This window comes from Prionailurus bengalensis, chromosome A2 (assembly GCF_016509475.1).
Source record: "Prionailurus bengalensis isolate Pbe53 chromosome A2, Fcat_Pben_1.1_paternal_pri, whole genome shotgun sequence".
NCBI classification, from domain to species: domain Eukaryota; kingdom Metazoa; phylum Chordata; class Mammalia; order Carnivora; family Felidae; genus Prionailurus; species Prionailurus bengalensis.
The window spans coordinates 18,949,605-18,969,360 of record NC_057348.1 but is presented as its reverse complement, the minus strand read 5'-3'; the positions used below and the strand labels follow the sequence as shown (position 1 = coordinate 18,969,360).

The following is a 19,756-nucleotide window of genomic DNA, read 5'->3' as shown; positions in this document are numbered from 1 at the left end:
ACATTACAGGGTAGGTATTTAAGTACAAAGGGCCTTTCCTTGTCCCACTGGTTGGTGTAGAGTCAGAAAGGCAAGCTCTGTGGTGCCAGACATGGCTATAAATTGATGGCCACAGATTTAAAGTAGAAGAAATCGGAAGCCTGAATTTCTTTTTATGATTCTATAACTCAGCAAGGGATGACTTTCCCTGGCTGCTCCTTGGCACCTTCAACAGAAAAATTGGAAAGTGTGACCTGATTTCCCAGACAAAAACCCTTCTTTGAGTCAGTGAGAGACCCGAGACCCTTACCATTACTGGATATGGTGAGAAGTCTGAACACAATGAATTTGTGTTGCCTTCTGTTTTTTTCCCTGAACACTTATCTTTGAATGTGGAATAAGCAGGGAGAGTTGTCTTTCTGACGGCTGTTAACATACTGCAGCTCTAAAATCAAATCCTATAGGGAACATGGAGGGTATATGACAGCTAGGAAGGGAAGAGAATGTGGGCTTCTGTGCATAAAAAAAATGGATGGAGGAGACCAAAGTTGTATCATTCAGAAAAACTTACCACCTGTCTCTCATGCACCAGGCAGCGTTGTACATGCTTGGGGGAATATATAGCAGGAAACAAAACAATCCCTTTTTTTTTTTTTTTTTTTTGTATTTTTATTTTTTATTTTTTTAAAGTAATGTCTATGACCAATGTGGGGCTCAAACTCATAACCCCGAGATCAAGTCACATGCTCAACTGACTGAGCCAGCCAGGTGCCCCCAGAATCCCATTCTTTTCATAGAGCAGATATTCTTTGAACTGTAGGAAAATTGTGCTTGCCGGGTGTTTTGATTCCCTCTTTTCCTCTCTCCTTTCTGTTAGGAAAGAAGAATAAGCTGAACAGACTCTGACTGTTGGCTTTCAGTTCGCCAGGATCTTCTGCCTAGCTGTCCTTTTGTGGCCCATGTGCTGCATCCTCTGCCCTCAGTGTGCAGCTGGCCCCCAACGCAATGTGTGTTTGTCAAACCATGGAAGTGGGGCAGTATGGCAAGAATGCAAGTCGGGCCGGAGACCGGGGAGTCCTCCTGGAGCCCTTCATCCACCAGGTGGGCGGACACAGCAGCATGATGCGCTACGACGACCACACTGTGTGCAAGCCTCTCATCTCCCGGGAGCAGCGGTTCTATGAGTCCCTCCCTCCCGAAATGAAGGAGTTCACCCCTGAATACAAAGGTCAGTCACTGGCCAGTTTGGAGAGAGCAGTAGCCTTGGGCTTTTGCAGGTTTTCAGCTCAGTTTTCCTTGTGGGCCAGGTGATATGATTGTAGGTCTCTTTTGTCTCAAACTAAATCACTTTGTTAAGCACAATTTGAGACTGAAAGCACCAGCACAGTCTTTAGATCTTGAAAATCTGAATTCACCAATAGGTAAACCTGGAAGAATTCACAGCATTAAATACTGTTGGTGAAGAGCATGCTCTTAGCAAGGTGGTTTCCCCTGTTTGCTGGGATGCTCTAGGAGAGGGGCAGTACTTCTCTGGTTCTGGAGGAGGAAGAGTTGGATGCTTCCCAGCCCAAGGCAGTGAGACAGCTGGCAAGGAGGCTGTGTGGAGCCTTTGTCTGTGCTGGGGGAATGAATTGATGATAAGGAGTTTACAGAAGGATTGAGAAGGTCTGAATGTCCTAATTTTTGAAGGAAAAATAGTGTTTGAAAATGTAAATTAACTTTATAGAATAGAACCCCATGAATATATACCAGAATTAAGTCACTTTATTTTAAAATTTGATTTTTGTTACTCTGTTTATACATTTTCATTGCCCACCATGGATAAGTTATATTTTTGTGTTCTACTTTTTAAAAAAATTTTTATAATGTTTATTTATCTTTGAGAGAGAGAGAGAGCATGAGCAGGGGAGGGGCAGAGAGGGAGGGAGACACAGAATCTGAAGCATCCAGGCTCTGAGCTATCAGCACAGAGCCTGATACAGGGCTTGAACTTGCAAACTGCGAGATCATGACCTGAGTTGAAGTTGGATGCTTAGCCGACTGAGCCACCCAGGTGCTCCTTGTATTCTACTTTTTAATTTCCCAAAGCTGTTATGAATTTAGTCATGTTTACATCATTATTTACTTAAGGGATCCTCAATTTATTTTATTTAAAAATTTTTTTTAATGTTTAATTTTTTGAGAGAGAGAGCGCACATGCGTGAGTTGGGAAGAGGCAGAGACAGTGGGAGACAAGAATCCAAAGCAGTCTCCAGGCTCCGAGCTGTCATCACAGAGCCTGAGGCGGGGCTCAAACCCATGAACTGCAAGATCATGACATCAGCTGAAGTTGGTTCTCAACTGACTGAGCCACCCAGGCTCCCCAAGAGATCCTCAGTTTAGAAAAATCAATTCAGGGGCTCCTTGGTGGCTCAGTCGGTTGGGCGTCTGGCTTTGGCTCAGGTCGTGATTTCATTGTTCGTGGGTTTGTGCCCCACATAGGTCTCTGTGCTGACAGCTCGGAACCCAGAGCCTGCTTTGGATTCTGTGTTTCCCTCTCTGCCCATCCCCAACTCACACTCTGTCTCTGTCTCTCAAAAATGATAAATAAACATAAAAAAAAAAATTTAAAAATGTTACTAATGGTTAAAAAATGATTTAAAAAATCCATAATTTTTTTTATTGTGGCAAAATATACATAACATAAAATTTAACCATTTTTAAATGCACAATTCAGTGGCATTAAGTACATTCACAATGTTGTCTACCATTATCATTACTTCCATAACTTTCTCATCACCTCAAACAACCACTCTGTATCCATTAAATAATAACTCTCCCTTTCCACCTCACCGAACCCAGGTAACCTCTAGTCTACTTTGTCTCTTTACACATTTGCCTATTGTAGATCTTTCATAGAAGTGGAGTCATGTAATTTTTTGTCCTTTTGTGTCTGGTTTATTTCACTTAGCATAATGTTTCCAAGACTCACCCATGTTGTAGCATGTATCAGAACTTCATGTCCTTTTATGGCTGTATACCCATTGTGAATATATATCACATTTTGTTTATCCACTTATCTATTGACGGACACTTGGGTTGTTCCCATTTTGGACTATTGTGAATAATGCTTTTGTTAATATTAGCTTATAAGCATCTGTTTGAGTCTCTGCTTTCATTTCTTTTGGGTACATACCTAGGAGTGGAACCTGCTGGATCATATGGTAATTCTGTTTAACTTTTTGAAGAACTGCCAAACTGTTACAGGGCCTGGCATCTAGTAGATGCTTAATAAATACTTGATTAATGGATTAGGGAAAGTTTTGCATAAGGATATAGAAGCCTAGAACTTCATATTTGGTACTACATGTGGTAACCCCTGATGACTGCCGCTGGTAATACTAAATACATAAAAATCCCTCTTGAAACTTACCAAAACACAGAATATTATTGGCATTTTTCCTTAGCTTGGTTGAATTTTAAAAACACCTGTGTTCCTGGCAATAAAGAGATATATGTGTATGTGTGGGTTAGTATTTATATGTGTATTTCCCAGATCTGTCTGCTGAAAGGGCCTAAAAACAATGATACTCCAGTAGCAATCATAGGGCCAAGATCTTGGTCCTTCTAAATACCATTCCTACAGTAAAGGGAAGCAGAACTCCCTGGAGGAATGATTGGTTTCTGAATTGGGGCAGGAAAATAAAAGATGAGCCTGGAGCATCCCCTGGTAACTAAAAGTAAAGAAATGGTCAAAAATGATGGGAGTGTATGTTACAAGCACACAAGAGCCGATATCAGGGAATCCCAGTGGCCAAATATAGAATATGAGAAATAAAATATCCCTAACTCCATACTGATAGATAAATGGGTGAGAAGGGACATTTCTTCCTTATAGAATTGTAATTCCTTTTAATTAAAAGATATAGAAGGAATGATGGAAACAGAAGTCACCATTAGACACGTAACACAGTAATAATTGTCCCCGGCAAGAACCATGATTGATTCTAAAATGAGTGGGCTAACATACTATAAGAAACAGAATATTTAGAAAGTCTCAAAGTATCTCCCTATAGGATATTCATTAATTACAATAGGAAAAATAATAACTTTACAAAGGAGAAACCTGGCAGACTTCACCTTAACCAAGTGATCAAAGTTAAATCACCAGTAACAAGACCTGTACCTTCTGACATAAGAACTGAGGAGGACACAAGATCATTTCTGTTGCCTAAAATGAGTGATGTAAATCTAATCATGAGAAAATATAATGCAAATCCAAATTTAGGGACATGCTACAAAATAACTGTTAATATTCTTCAAAAGTGTCAAAGTCATGAAAGATAAAGACAGAAACTATATCAGATTGGAGGAGACTGAGGAGGACTAAATGCAATGTGAAGTGAAATCCTGAACCAGAAAAAGAATATAAGTGGGAAAACTGCCAACATTCAAATAAAGTATACAGATTACTTAATATTATTATGTCAGTGTTCATTTCTTGGTTTTGGTAATTATAAATTATGATTTCACTTTTAACAGTTTTTTTTAATATGCTCTTATTGATGTTCAACAACTGGCTTAAATGAAGACAGTATTGATGATTTTAGAATAAGTCAGTTTATCAACAATATGCATGAAACAGCACTGTTCTTAAAATCTAAAATCAATTACTGAAATTAACTTAAGGAGCTTGGGGGCAGTGTTAAAAGGGGCCAGGTTTTCACAGGCCCTTATCCATCTCTGCATTTTGGCTGGCACCATCATATTGCAGCCTTCCATCTGCTGGAACACAGACCACAGCACAACATCTGCTGAAGCGAGTTCATTCCCAGCAAGCCAGGGGCTCTTCCCAAGAGTAGCCTTCATGGAGTGGAACATAGTGGCGGCTTCTTCTTTCTAAAAAATGTTCATTTATTTATTTATTTTTGAGAAAGAGGGTGTGCGCATGTGAGCAGGGGAGGAGCAGAGAGAGAGGGAGAGAGAGTCTCACGCAGGCTCTATGCTCAGCACAGAGCCTGACATGAGGCTTGATCTCACCACTGTGAGATCATGACCTGAGCCAAAATCAAAAGTTGGATTTTGACCGACTGAGCCACCCAGGTACCCCCATATAGTGGCTTCTTCTTTACTGCTTCCTTCTTTTAGCTGAAAAATAGCTATTATCTACCCAGGTTTTTACAAGGGTTAAATTTATAGCATTATACTTCTAGCCAAACAAAAGAAAAAATGTGCAATGTTTCTTTCTCCTTTGATGGGACACATCGTTTGGATACTGAACTGCATTTTAATCTTCAGCACATTCTTCCCAATTAGAATAAACCCCAGGTGATACTCATGAGGGGCTGGTTTTTTTGGTGTGCTTGCCAAAGCACTCGATAAGACATTGGGCTCGCTGTTGACTGCTGCATGCGTGAGAACAGTGAACAGGACCCTGCAGTACAGCACAAGGGGGGTGGGGGGAGGTGGGGTTTGTGTTAATCATGATCTTTCAGTGCCCTTGTCTTTCAGTGCTCCATAATCCTTTCCAAGCATGGAATTTAAGTCCAATGCATTGGTTAGTAAAGCAGTTGGCTCATCAGCTTGGATTGTGTTGGTTACATCCAAGTCCACATCTGACATGTCAGTCATCTTGGTGTGACCATTAACCATAGCTTTTCAGTTCAGACAGACATTTTAAAATACCTTGATGGGATTCAAGAGCTTGAAGAGTTGGGTCAGAGAGTCTTCCTGCACATGGCCTGCAACCAGAGAAGGAGAGATGTGTCACTTTGTGATAGGGCTTTACCTGATACACTGGCCTCACAGGAGCATTAGAGGAAGCTGAGTATATGGGAATTCTATATTTTTGGTAACTTTCTATAATATTAAATGTATTTCAAAAAAAAAAAAAAAACCCTGTACTGTTGGGTTTTGATATATATTAATTGGACCAATAATATCTTCAATTTTCTTTCGATAAATTGGGCTTCATTTGACTTAATAAGAAAGGATCAATTTTTGGTTTAATTGTATATTTGAGAAAGTATATTTATTTTACCTAGTGAAAATGCAGCCCGAGAAAAGAAAATAGATACTAATGATTTGCTATGGCTTTTAAAGACTTCTGTTCCCCAGTCTGAGAAAAGTTGGGGAAAAACTGAACCACTACTGACAGTCCTTTCCTGGGAGCCACCTGGAGGTTTGAACTTGTCCCAGTTCTGTTGGTTGTGATTTAGAAAACATTTCTCTGGAGCCAGGATTTGACTCCCTTTTAAGATTTTTTTTTTTTTTTCCTTAGCATCAGAAGGACTCTGAGCTAACAGGGCTTATAGTTCTCTATCTCATTTTGGCATATTTATAACAGAAGGTTTGGCCATGGATGTGTTGAGTGTGGATGAGTTGGTGGCTGAAGCTGCATATAAAGCATTTGCAACTGTTCTTAGCCACTTAGAGACAGCAGTGTGTTTGATTCTGGCTTCTCTCTTGTTTTGTAGTCCTAGAATATTCCTTCAAATGTAATATTCTTCTGGTTCTGTTTTGAAAACAGTAGCAGGGTTCCAAGGTGGCTCAGTCGGTTAAGTGTCCAACTCTTGTTTTTGGCTCAGGTCATAATCTCATAGTTTGTGGGTTCCAGCCCCCGTGTCAGGTTCTGCACTGACAATGTAGAGCCTGCTTGAGATTCTCTCTCTCTCTCTCTCTCTCTCTCTCTCTCTCTCTCTCTCTCTCCCCCTTTCCCTTTCTCTATCTCTTTCTATCTCTCTCTCTCTCTCTTCCTCCTCCCCCTCCCCTGCTGGCTCTCATGCACTCACTTTCAAAATAAATAAACTTAAAAAAAAAACAATAGCAAACCATTGGATTCAAAATTGCACAATGGACTTGGATACACATTTCTCCAGAAAAAGATACACAAATGACCAACAACACATCAATGTCATTAGTCATTAAGATAATGCAAATTGGTGGCACCCAGGTGGCTCAGTCAATTAAGCATCTGACTTCAGCTCAGGTCATGATTAGTGACTTTGTGAGTTAGTGAGTTTGAGCTCTCCATCAGGCTCTGCACTGGTGGTGAAGAGCCTGCTTGGGGTTCGCTCTCTCTCCCTCTCTGCCCCTTCCCCACTTGCGTGCGCTCTCTCAAAATAAATAAAATTTTTAAAAATGCAAATCAGAGGGGCGCCTGGGTGGCGCAGTTGGTTAAGCGTCCGACTTCAGCCAGGTCACGATCTCGCGGTCCGTGAGTTCGAGCCCCGCGTCAGGCTCTGGGCTGATGGCTCGGAGCCTGGAGCCTGTTTCCGATTCTGTGTCTCCCTCTCTCTCGGCCCCTCCCCCGTTCATGCTCTGTCTCTCTCTGTCCCAAAAATAAATAAACGTTGAAAAAAAAAAATTTAAAAAAAATGCAAATCAGAACCACAAATCAGATACCATTCGTGCACACTAGGATGGCTATAATAATTAAAAACAAGAAAAAGGAAAGTAAGAGTTGGCAAGAATGTGGAGAAATAGAACACTGCCGGTAAGAATGTCAAATGGTGCAACCACTACAGAAAACAGTTTGGTAGTTCCTCAAAAAGTTAAACAGAATTACCATATGATCAGCAGTTCCACTCCTGGGTGTGTACCCAAAAGAACTAAAATCAGGGACTCAAACTGATGCTCATAAAGCTAATATTCACAGAAGTATTATTCACAATATTCACAACCCATGTGTCAGCAGTAAGTGTATCAATAAACAAATTGGGATATATATTCACAACGGAATAGTATTCAGATTTAGAAAGAAATGAAGTTCTGATACATGCTACAACATGGATGAATCTTGGAAACATTATGCTAAGTGAAATAAGCCAGACACAAAAGGACAGAAATTACATGATTCCACCTATATAGAATATCTACAATAGGCAAGTGTGTAAAGAGACAAAGTGGATTAGAGGTTACCTGGGTTTGGGTGAGGAGGAGAGGGGGAGTTATTATTTAATGGGTATAGAATTGTTTGAAGTGATGAGAAAGTTTGGGATTTAGATAATGATAATAGTAGACAACATTGTGAATGCACTTAATGCCACTGAATTGTATGTTTAAAAATGGTTAAAATGAGGGGTACCTGGGTGGCTCAGTCAGATAAGCATCCGACTTCTGCTTAGGTCATGATCTCATGGTTTGTGGGTTCGAGCCCTGCGTCGGGCTCTGTGCTGGCAGCTCAGAGCCTGGCTCCTGCTTCAGATTCTGTTTCCCCTCGTTCTCTGCCCTTCCCCCACTCATGTTCTGTCTCTCTCAGAAATAAAACATTTAGGAAAAAATGGTTACAATGATAAATTTATGTTATGTATTTTTTTTACTATAATTTCTAAAAATATATTTTTTAAAAATACCAAAACCTCCACCAAATGTAATCTTTAGTGTCTATTGAAATTAGTCTTACAATTGCCAAGAAAATTGGGGCTTATATCAGACCATTGATTTTTCATTTGCCCATCTGCATTCTACCTAGGTGTGAGTACTGATGTAAAAAATAATGTCAGGATCAAAAATATTTTCTTCTTAAACTAGTAGTAGATTGCAGGATTCGTTTAATTGGCAAGTTTCATCTACTATTTGTAGAACTTCTTCCTGCCCTATCCACAGCATAGCCATATCTCCCCGTATCGGGTATGATGCTCTGTGTCTGCCAGTGGTCTGTCAGGGTACTCAAAAGTATGTACCTGAAGAGAATGAAAGGTTTCCAGTATAGCTTTAGATGAGCCTTCAAGACAGAAAAGAGCTAATCGTAAAAGATCAAATGATATATTTGACTATATAAAATTTAAAACTTATGTTTATTAAAATTCACCTTTAGAGAAAATGAGTAAAGATATTTACCACATATATAACTGACCAAGGATTAGTTTCCAGAATATAGATCTATATCTAAATTAATGTGAATCAGTATGGAAAAGATAGTTCAGTATGAATATGAGCAAAAATTAAAAAGATAAATGAAAACCGAAGACCAAATGAAGAAAATAAATGAAAACCAAAGACAAAAGGCTGATTCTTTGAGAACAACATCTCTAGCCAGACTGGTCAGGAAAAGGAGATGACATAAATGTCCAATATCAGAAATGATATATGTGTCTTCACTAGGATCTACTGATATTTAAAGATAAAAGAATATTTTGAGAAACTTTATCCCAATAAATTCTACAACTTAGATGAAAGAGACAATTTCTTGAAAGATACAAGCTATGAAAATTTTCATGAAGAAATGGGGACTCTGAATAGTCCTATCAAATAAATTGAAATTGGAGTTCAACACATTCTAGCAGAGAAAACTCCAGGCCCACACAGCTTCACGGTGAATTCTACCAAACATTTAAGAAATAGTAGTTCTACAGAAACTCTTGCAAAAAAATTAGAGAGTATGTCCCAACTCATTCAGCAAGACCACTATGAGAAAATAAATGCCCCTCACAAACCTAGATGTAAAAAATTTGAATACAATTTTAGTCGATTGACTAGAACAGTGTATTAAAAGGACACTGCATCATAACCAGGTAAGGTTTATCTGAGTAATACAGGGTAGGTTTAACATTCAAAGGTTAAATGGAATTCGTCATATTAATCATCTAAAAAAAGAAAAACCATCTATATCTTAGCAGATGCAGAAAAAGCATTCAACAATATCCAACATCTGTTCTTGATAAAACAACAGCAGCAGCAAACTGGGAATAGAAGGACAGTTCTTTAACCTGAGGGCATCTATGAAAAACCTCTAGCCAGCATCATAATGACAAAACAGTTGCCTTGCCGCACGAGATCAGGAATAAGACAAGGATGTTCATGCTCTCCACTTCTAGTTGACATTTTCCTGGAGCTTCTGGCCAGTGTGGTTAGGCAAGATAGAAATAATAAAAAGGCGTTCCAATTGGAAAGGAAGAAGTAAAACTCTTTATTTGCAGACAACATAGAATTTTGTCTTCAGTCAGTCAAGTGTAACAGCAGAATAAAATCCTGCAAAGGACTCAAAAGTGACCTCCTGAACGCCCTTTCTTAGAAAGCTACTTTAAAGACATCTTCCACTCTAAGGAGTAAACCAAGAGTGGGAGAAGTAGAGGACCATAGAAGGAATGACCCTCAGTCCTCACCCTGGTCAGCGTGACAGCTGTGTGGCAGGCCTGAAGGACACTTTAGGTCAGAGCACAAGGGGAGCCCAGGAGACAGAGAAGATTGGCAGACCAGAGAGCGCATTCAAGCTGGAACAGTTGAGGTTCTAGTGAAGACAAGAAGTTACAGAGGTGAAAACCTGCAGGAGAGGTAGCCATCTATGAAAGCAAGCCAGGGTACAGATGCGAGGCCCATGGAAGTGTGGCATACATTTGAGCAGTATAGTGGGAAGTATGAAAAAAGAATTTCAAGTTTAAGGAATTTTTTCTAAAAGGGCCTAGGGAATGAAGATGAAATGGACCAAAGAGAAGGATATTCTTAGTCTGACATTGACTTATTCATAAATGCTTCTCATTTTTGTTCAGATTATGGAGCCAATTTTGTACACTGGGAGTATAAAGGAGACATGTAGTGACAGAAGGTTAGATGTGGAAGTTAGACAAAGGGCAGCCTGGACTTTGTTGTTTTTTGTTTTTTGTTTTTTGTTTTAATCTCCTTGGGTTAGGTTTCTAGGTATTGTGTTTTAAATCCTTTGTTAACGATTCAGAAGAAATAACGGATAACCTGTTGGGTAAAAAATGGACACGGTAAGCTGTTTTGCCTGAGTACAGCATGGAGGGTAGAAAGGTGTCAACTTAGGAATGCTGGTGGTTTGGTGAGGCAGAAGTTCTGTCTGGTGAGGTTAGAATCGCCTGATGCTTAGTGTGGGCAGAAGACTTCTTTTTGGGACTGTTTTGCTGGAAGAAGTCTTGTCTCTAGGTGACTCTGCCAGGCAGAGAGAAACAGAGCAAGAAAATGACACAGGGAATGGCAGTATCACAGAGCAGTTGTATAAGTAGAGGGTTAAATCATGTTAGGTGTGGGTGTCTCCAGTGAACACAGTTCTTTTGAATGGTACAGGAGTCAGTCGTTGAAAATCAGAGGGCTGCAGAGGAGAGTGGGAAATAAACAGAGATTAACCCCCGATCAGAGGTTAAGTAGCAGACTTAGAATTGGGGTGAGTGGTCAGCTGTCTTCTGGAAAGAGGTCTGTTGGTCATTGTTCCTACATTGATCTTCAGTTGGTTCATGGCAGGTGATGTGCTGTGAGATGGCAAGTGCCAGCAGTCTGTGCTGCATAGACCCAGCCTGTGTAGACATTTGTTGACTGGCTGCCTTTTTTTCAACAGGCGTGGTGTCTGTCTGTTTTGAGGGAGACAGTGATGGTTACATCAACTTGGTGGCCTACCCTTATGTGGAAAGTGAGACTGTGGAGCAGGATGACACACCAGAGCGGGAGCAACCTCGGCGCAAACACTCCCGCCGGAGCCTGCACCGGTCAGGCAGTGGCAGTGACCACAAGGAAGAGAAAGCCAGCCTGTCCCTCGAAACCTCTGAGAGGTAAGGGGGTGGTGAGCAGGGTGAAGGTGCATGACTGGTCCTGGCATTACAAACACTCAAGACCTCTCTAGAGTCCTGACACATGGGGAAGTAGGGCCCAAGCTTGGGGAAAGATGGCTGGTATTCTTTGGCTACCACCTGAGTGTGTCACATCACCCCAGTGATGCTGCCTTCTGTGTATGGATGTAGCTGGTCAAGAGAGAGTGATGGTGAAGATCTCAGCCCTTCAGAAGCAAGGACTCCCTATGCTCTGTGCTCTCCAGCTTTGTTGTGTCTCACACATAAGGTCGAAATGCCTTGGTCCACGGTGAGGTTGCACCTGCTTTCAGACCTGTAGGACTGCCCAAGCGCAGTGAGAGGCCATCCAGACCAGTGTTCTTTAAGGGTTCTGTACAAGGTTCTTTGACCTCTATGAGGTCAGCTGTTAACCCTTTCCCTGCAACTAAAATTTAGTTTATTGCATTGGAAATTATTTTTCTTGTAGATTAGGAAAATAGTGTATAAAGCATTGTCTCTCTTGATATTTTATGCAAGGAATGTGAACTCTCATAGGGTAGCTATCATCAAAAGGACAGACAATAAAAGTGTTGATGAAGATTTAGAGAAATTGGAACCCTCTTAAATTGGTGATGGGAATGTAAAATAGTGCAGCCACCCTGGAAAAATAATTATTCTTCAGAAAGCTAACCCCATCAATGCTACTCCTAGGAATAGGAGTATTTACCAAGAGAATTGGAAAAATAGATTCAGACACAAAACTTGTAAACAGATGTTTATAGTTGAATTATTCCTAACAGCCAAAAAATGAAAACAACTGTGTCCATCAGCTAATGAATGGATAAATAAATGTGGTGTATCCATATAATAGAATATTATCCAGTGATAAAAAGGAATGGAATGCTCATATGAGCCACGACAGGGATGAACTTTAAAAACTAAAGTGCTGAGTGAAAGAAGTCAGTCACAAAAAAACACATGTGATTCCATATATAGAAAATGTTCAGAATAGGCAAGTGCATGAGACAGGAAGCCAAGTTAAGGTATACCAGGGGCTGAGGGGGAGAGGAGGATAGGAAGTGCTAATGGTGATAGTGTTTGTTTTGGGGGTAATGAAAGTGTCCAAAAATTAGATAGTGGTGAAGTTTTATAACCTTATAAATATACTAAAGAAACCACTGAGTTGTAAAAAAAAAAAAAAAAAATTTTAATAAAACTAACGTAAGCTAAAAATAATGTGAGCTTCCTGAAACAAGGTAAAATCAAAATTCTATGACTAAATTACTTTATATTTAATTTGGGGGTACCTGTCTGTCTGGCTGAGTGGGTGGAGCATGCGACTCTTGATCTCTGGATTGTGAGTTCGAGCCCCATGTTACTAGGTATAGAGATTACTTGAAAAAAAATCCTTTTTTTAAAGTATATTTAACTTCACTTAAAAATAAGTTTCAGTGAATAAGATCTGTGCCTCAACTTAGAAGTTAGATTTGGGACTTTTCTTATATGCGTGTGGCAGCACATTAGTTTATCTCTGACATCAGGTCAGTTGAGCAACACGTGCTGTGCACCCTAGTTCCTGAAGCAGTAACAGCCCAGAGTGTTCCGGCTCTCCTTACTCCCATTGATGGAAGAGGACACACTCACATCGAGGCGCACAGAACCCCACGAGACTCTGGCTGAGTGTGTGATGTTTCCTCTCTGGGCCAGATCTGCATTTCTGGAGAGGAGAGGCCTTCACTCTGAGTAAGCAGGGTCTCCAGGAGTTAAGCTTTTTTTTTTTTTTTTTTAATTTAGATTTTAGTTTTTTAACATACAGTGCAATATTTGTTTCAGGAGTAGACTTCAGTGATTCATCACTTCCAACACCCAGTGCTCATCCTAACAGGTGCCCTCACTCATCTAGCCCATGTCCCCGCCCCCGCCCCCGCCCATCAACCTTCAGTTTGTTCTCTATCATCAAGTCTCTCTTGTGGTTAGTTTCCCTCTCTTGTCTCCCCCCTCTTCCCATACGTTCATCTGTTTTGTTTCTTAAATTCCACATGTGAGTGAAATCATATTGTATTTGTCTTTCTCTGATTGACTTATTTTACTTAGTATAATACATTCTAGCTCTATCCATGTCATCACAAATGGCAGGATTTCATTCTTTTTGATAGAGTAATATTCGTGTGTGTGTGTGTGTGTGTGTGTGTGTGTGTGTGTGTGTAAAATAGACTCTGGTCTGCAGAAGCACTTCTTCAGGGCTTCTTGTTCATTCCCCAAGGGGCTTCCTCTTCACTGATGATTGTGGGACCTAAGCTTAGTCATTCATGTGACAAGGAATGTTCCCCAAGTCCTCAAGCCCATAGCTGGCATTGAAGCCTTTCTCTCAATAGCTCTTTAGAGTGGGCTTTCTTTGGTCCGCCAAAGGTACAGAAATTGCTTCTCGAGTCATCTGGTGAAAAGCCAATGAACATAGAATAACATCAAAGTCTACCCATGTCCAGGTTCAAGGCTCTGCTCTGAAAGTGACAGCTCTGTGTGCAGTGACCAGACCTCTGGCCCGTTCTCAGAGGCACTAAGTCACTTCTAGGAATGCAGCTTATTCTTCACCAGGGCCAGAGCTACAATACCAAGGGTAATGCCAGGAGGAATGGGTGCCCCGTGCGGGCACAGAGGACTTATTTGGGTTTACTTGGCAGATGAGTAAGCCTTCTTGTTTCTTAAAGAGGATCACAAAGAAAGCATCCATGAATGGCCTTAGCCATGCCCTCACCAGAAGAAAATGAGAGTTTTCTGATGCTGAGAGGCATTGGTGGCTCCTCTACTTTCAGTTAAAGGGGAAAGGGATCTCTGCCCGTGTCTCTCAGCCATTTCACCCAGTCTGTCCAATCACCCTGCAGGGGAATGTCAGCAATTTCTGGTACACACCAGCCCTAGTGGCTGGCTCAACTCTGCATGACTTACTCCATCTACAGTTAAAGGAGAGGCCAGAAGTTCTGGGGAGGACGGTGGCATTTGATATTGCTGCAGTGCTCTGCCTCTGCTCGGAGCTGCAGGCTTGCTCTGCCGTTTGCAGCGCACATGGCTTCTCCAGTGCTTGGCTTGGCTTGGCATGGTGAAGGAACATTGCAAGTTACTTCAAAGAATTTTGTGTTGGTGGGAAAAAGGAAGTTGTAGTAAAGTCCTAATATTTTCAGTTGGAGTCACCTTCTCAATAAAACCCCTTTGTGGTTTGACTTATTTTAGAAATAAAATCCCCTTACTGAAATGGCTTCATGACTTCCACAGGCACAAACTTTGTCCACTGAGAAAGTTTCTTTGGGGCCTATCCTGCCTTTTTTTCTTTGATGTTTTCCTCTTTCTTCCAGGTTGATACACAAGCAGACAGACATTCATAAGCGTATAATGTCAGCATATGCTTTCTTTAGATCTTATTAAAAATTTGGTTGTAGATGTGGACAGAAATATGATAGTTACTCGTGTTCTTGACAGTGGTGTCCCGTGCTCCACCCTATATTTGTTAAGTGTGTGACTGCACGTTTGTCAATTTTTGTATTTTTTTAAATTGTAAAGTACATCTAACAACGTATCATTTTCACCTTTTTTTCAGTGTATAGTTCAGTAGTATTAAGTACATTCACACTGTTGTGCAGTGATCACTACTGTCCGTTCTCAGAACTCCTTTTTATCTCTGCCAGAAGCTCCACACCTGTTAAATAACTCTCCATTCCCCTTCCCCCCAGCCCCTGGCAACTGCCTTTGTATTTTCTGTTTCTGTGAATGTGCAGTTCCCTCAGATGAGTGGAATCATACAGCATTTCTCCTTTTGTGTATGGCTTATTTCACTTTAGCAGGATGTTTCAGGGTTCATCCAGGTTATAGCATGCGTCAGAATTCCATTCCTTTTATTGCTGAATGACACTCCATTGTATGGGCACACCATGTTTTGTTTATCCATTTATCCACTGATGGACACTTGGGTTGCTTCACCTCTTATTTATTGTAATGATGCTGCAAATATTTGTGTAGTTTCTATTTGAGTTCTGTTTTCAGTTCTTTCAGGTATATACCAAAGAGTGCAATTGCTGGGTCATATATGATAATTGTACGTTTAACTTTTTTTTTTTTTTTCCACGTTTTTATTTATTTTTGGGACAGAGAGAGACAGAGCATGAACGGGGGAGGGGCCGAGAGAGAGGGAGACACAGAATCGGAAACAGGCTCCAGGCTCCGAGCCATCAGCCCAGAGCCTGACGCGGGGCTCGAACTCACGGACCGCGAGATCGTGACCTGGCTGAAGTCGGACGCTCAACCGACTGCGCCACCCAGGCGCCCCTGTACGTTTAACTTTTTGAGGAACCGCCAGACTTTTTCATAGCGGTTATACCATTTTACATGCTCTCCAGCAATATTTGAGGGTTCCAGTTTCTCCACATCCTCTACACTTGTTCTGGTTTATTTTTGTGATAGCCTTCCTAATGGATCCGGAGTGATCTTCATCATGTAATTTGGTGCAAAGAGTTAGTTTTCAGACAGTTTTCAGAGACACAAGTATAAATACTACTTATTGCTCACTTTTATGCACTCTTGCATCTGGGGTCCCTGTGTCACCCGTCACCAGGGTCTGGTGCCACCAGGGTGGCAGATTAGGTCTGATCCAGGTCTCCTTCACCCTTTGCACTGAGACCCCAGAGGGTGACTCATCTGGGCCCCTTCAGCAATGTGTTATGTTCTTCCTTCTTAGCTCCCAGGAGGCAAAGAGTCCGAAGGTGGAGCTCCACAGCCACTCAGACGTCCCTTTCCAGATGCTGGATGGCAACAGCGGTCTGAGTTCTGAGAAGATCAGCCATAACCCCTGGAGTCTGCGCTGTCACAAGCAGCAGCTGAGCCGCATGCGCTCGGAGTCCAAGGACCGAAAGCTGTACAGTATCCTTGTTACTACTTAAGCGGTGTTCCTTGCTGCGACCGTGGGTAGCTCCTGTGTCAGGATACCTTCTAGTACCATGGCCAGGGCCCTCTCTGTTCAGGAGCCCCACTTGTTCTCATCTCCCTTTTTCATAGGCTCTTTGTCGTTCTTTTTTTTTTTTTTTTTTTTTTTTTTAGTTTATTTATTCTGAGAGAGAGAGAGCAAGCACACGTTGGGGAGGGGCAGAGATGGAGAGAGAGTCCCAAGCAGGCTCTGCACTGCCAGTGAGAGCTGGACTCGGGGCTTGAATTCACAGACCGTGAGATCACGGCCTGAGCCAAAACCAAGAGTTGGATGCCCAACTGACTGAGCCACCCAGGCACCCCTGTTATTCTTTGTTTTATTGACATGTTTTTTTCTGTCTTTTGGGGCTGGTAAGCCTGAAGCTTCAACTTGGCAGTCTAGAAGAGTGCTGTTTGGTAGAACTTTCTGAGACCGTGGAAGTATCTGTATCTGTGTTTAGTATGGCAGCCACCGGCCATACTGAATAACCAAAATGTGGCTGCTGTGCCCGAGTTACAGAATTTTATACTCACTTAAATTCAAATTGCCAGATGTGGCTAGTGGCTACCAGATTTGTCAGTGCAGGTCTAGAATCAGGGATCTGTGTTTGTGTGCACACGTGCATATGCACACATACATTTCTCCACTCCCAAAAGATAATAATTACAAAGTGGTACTTTTTTTTTGTCCAAAGAGAAACACCATACCTGAACAGCGTATAATAGTCTTTAAGATGGTAAACGCAAAGAAATATTATAAAATGGGAATTCTGCTGGTCAGTTACTATCTGAAGCAGTAGGCAGTAAATGACTAATACTTACTGAGAAACTGAGGGGAATGTGTTGAGGCCTGTTTACTCAGTTTTCGTAACAGTCATTTGAAGGAGAAAATGTTACGATGCCAGTTTAAAGATGAGGAGATGGCTGGGTGCCTGGGTGGCTCGGTCGGTTGAGCATCCAACTTCGGCTCAGGTCATGACCTCACGGTTTGTGAGTTCGAGCCCCGCATCTGTGCTGACGGTTCAGAGCCTGGAGCCTGCTTCGAATTCTGTGTTTCCCTCTCTCTCTGCCCCTCCCCTGCTCACACTCTGTGTCTCTCTCTCTCAAAAATAAACATTAAAATTTTTTTTTTTAATAAATAAAGATAAGGAGATGGAAGCCCAAGGGGATTAAGTGTTGTGCCCAGGCCCATGAGAGGCCAAAGCAAGATTCAAGAGCCCATGCTCTCGGGCACTGTGAGATATTTCTGCAGCCCTTTTTAAGTTTTATTGTCATTTGTTTATAAGTTACTGCAGATGATGAAATTAATAGCCAAATTTAATGGTTTTCTAGTAGATCTTCTTTAAAGAATTAGGAGATGTTAATATGTGCATCATCGAGCAATGCCAAGTATGTTATCATCCAAGACTGTGGTTGCTTCATGGTCCTCCAGTATGGAACTGAGGTCCAGGCTTGGGCCCTGATGACTTTTGGCAGCCTTGTGACTAGCCTGTGTACCTTTATCCAGGGTGGTTGCAGACCACAGATTTAAATGAGGACATGGGTATAAATACCAGCCGCCCAGGACCATAGAGGCATTTTGAGCAGAAGGTCCTAAAAGTACTAAGGGACACGCTGAAGTATATAGTCCACTGGTTTGAAGTTTAGTCAGTAAATGGCAGGATAGAAATGTATTATTTATTTACTTACTTAAAGTTTTTTTTTTTTTAATTTATTTTGAGATAGAAGAGTGTGGGAGGGTGCAGAGGGAGAGGGAGAGAATCCCAAGCAGGCTCCGCACTGTCAGTGCACAGCCTAATGTGGGGCTTGAACTCAAGAACTGTGAGATTGTGACCTGAGCCGAAGTCGGACACTTAACTGAGCTACCCAAGTGCCCTGACAGGGTAGAAATTTAAATCCATCTTTTCCTAAGATTCCTGTTTGGAAGTGGTAAACCTGATTTCTCGTGTTTGTGATAGTGCTGTGAAGATGTCTTCCCTATTTCTTTTAGGCCTGGATGCGGTATGGCTTGAGCAGGGCCTTGGTTTACTTACGGTGCCAGGAATGCATGTGAATCTGGCAGACCTTCTTTAGTTTGTGTATGCCTACCAGACAAAGTAGAATAAAATAAATGTGATGGTATCAGCAGATTGTCATAGATCCATACCGTGGAAAATTATTCAGCCATAAAAAAGGAATGAAATTTTGTCACATGCTACAGCATGGTTAAAACTTGAAAACATTTTGCTCTGAAACAGCCAGACACAAAAAGACAAATATGAAGTATCTAGAGTAGGCATACTCATAGAGACAGAAACTGGAATGGCAGTTCCCAGACATGGGGATGTGAAGAGGAATGGGAGTGTGTGTAGTGGGTACAATTTCTGGTTTCTGTTTGGGAACATAAAAAAGTTCCAGAGATGAAGGGTGATGGTGGTTGCACAGTAATGTGAATGTACTTAATGCCACTGAACTGTGCAGTTAAAAGTAGTTAAAATGGCATGGGGGTGGGGGGGCGGGCAGTGCCTGGGCGGCTTAGTCGGTTAGGCGTTCAACTCCGGCTCAGGTCATGATCACACAGTTTGTGAGTTCAAGCCCTGAGTCGGGCTGTCTGCAATCAGTGCAGAGCCTGCTTCAGGTCCTGTCCCCATCTCTCTCTTCTTCTCCCCAGCTACTGCACGTGTGTGCTCTCTCTCTCTCAAAACTAAATAAACACTTTTAAAAAATAGTTAAAATGGTAAATTTTGTTATGTCTATTTTGCCACAGTAGAAACATTTTTGAAAATAATTGATAGGCCTGTGGTGCCTATCAATAATTTGATAGGTCACAAATTGAGAATTTGTGAGGTGAATACAGATTACATTTAAAGAGAATGCCCCCTTTTATAGAAAAACTTGGTTGTGGTTTCATGGTTGGGGCTGATGGTGAGTGTGGCTGTTACTCTCCTTGACGTGGTCCAGAGTTCCTCTTGCTTGAGAACGTGGTGCACCACTTCAAGTACCCCTGTGTTCTGGACCTGAAGATGGGCACCCGGCAGCATGGTGATGATGCATCAGCTGAGAAGGCGGCCCGGCAGATGAGGAAGTGCGAGCAGAGTACGTCAGCTACACTGGGTGTCAGGGTCTGTGGCATGCAGGTGAGTTGCCCTGGTGAGAGCCTAGCTGCTGCCGCCCACGTGTTTGGGGTTGCACATGTGCCTGCCTGCTATCCATGCCAGGTGTCCTCCGGGCCCACAGTGGTCCAGAATCTCCTCCGAGAGGGTGAGTGCCCCACGGGATGCTGAGTGCATCCTTATAGGTATGTTCCCTGAGCCCTCTCGGCCTTACCTGATGACCTTTGGGCTCCAGACACAGAGCCACTGTGAGAG

General features: G+C 41.9%; 1 protein-coding gene and 1 pseudogene across 2 annotated transcripts in view; one reads left to right on the top strand and one right to left on the bottom strand.

Moving 5' to 3' along the window:
* IP6K1 (inositol hexakisphosphate kinase 1) overlaps positions 1–19,756 on the top strand; it is a 60,605-nt gene that overhangs the window by 37,249 nt on the left and 3,600 nt on the right. Inside the window, exons 2-5 of one of the 2 annotated variants that reach the window (XM_043590412.1) lie at positions 857–1,207; positions 11,252–11,462; positions 16,186–16,367; positions 19,350–19,525. In XM_043590412.1, coding sequence (XP_043446347.1) covers positions 985–1,207; positions 11,252–11,462; positions 16,186–16,367; positions 19,350–19,525 — 792 coding nt within the window. In that variant the 5' untranslated portion in view covers positions 857–984. Of the gene's footprint in view, positions 1–856; positions 1,208–11,251; positions 11,463–16,185; positions 16,368–19,349; positions 19,526–19,756 lie in introns of those variants that run through there. The other variant, XM_043590413.1, reaches the window with a different exon arrangement.
* LOC122486476 lies at positions 4,682–11,201 on the bottom strand (annotated as a pseudogene).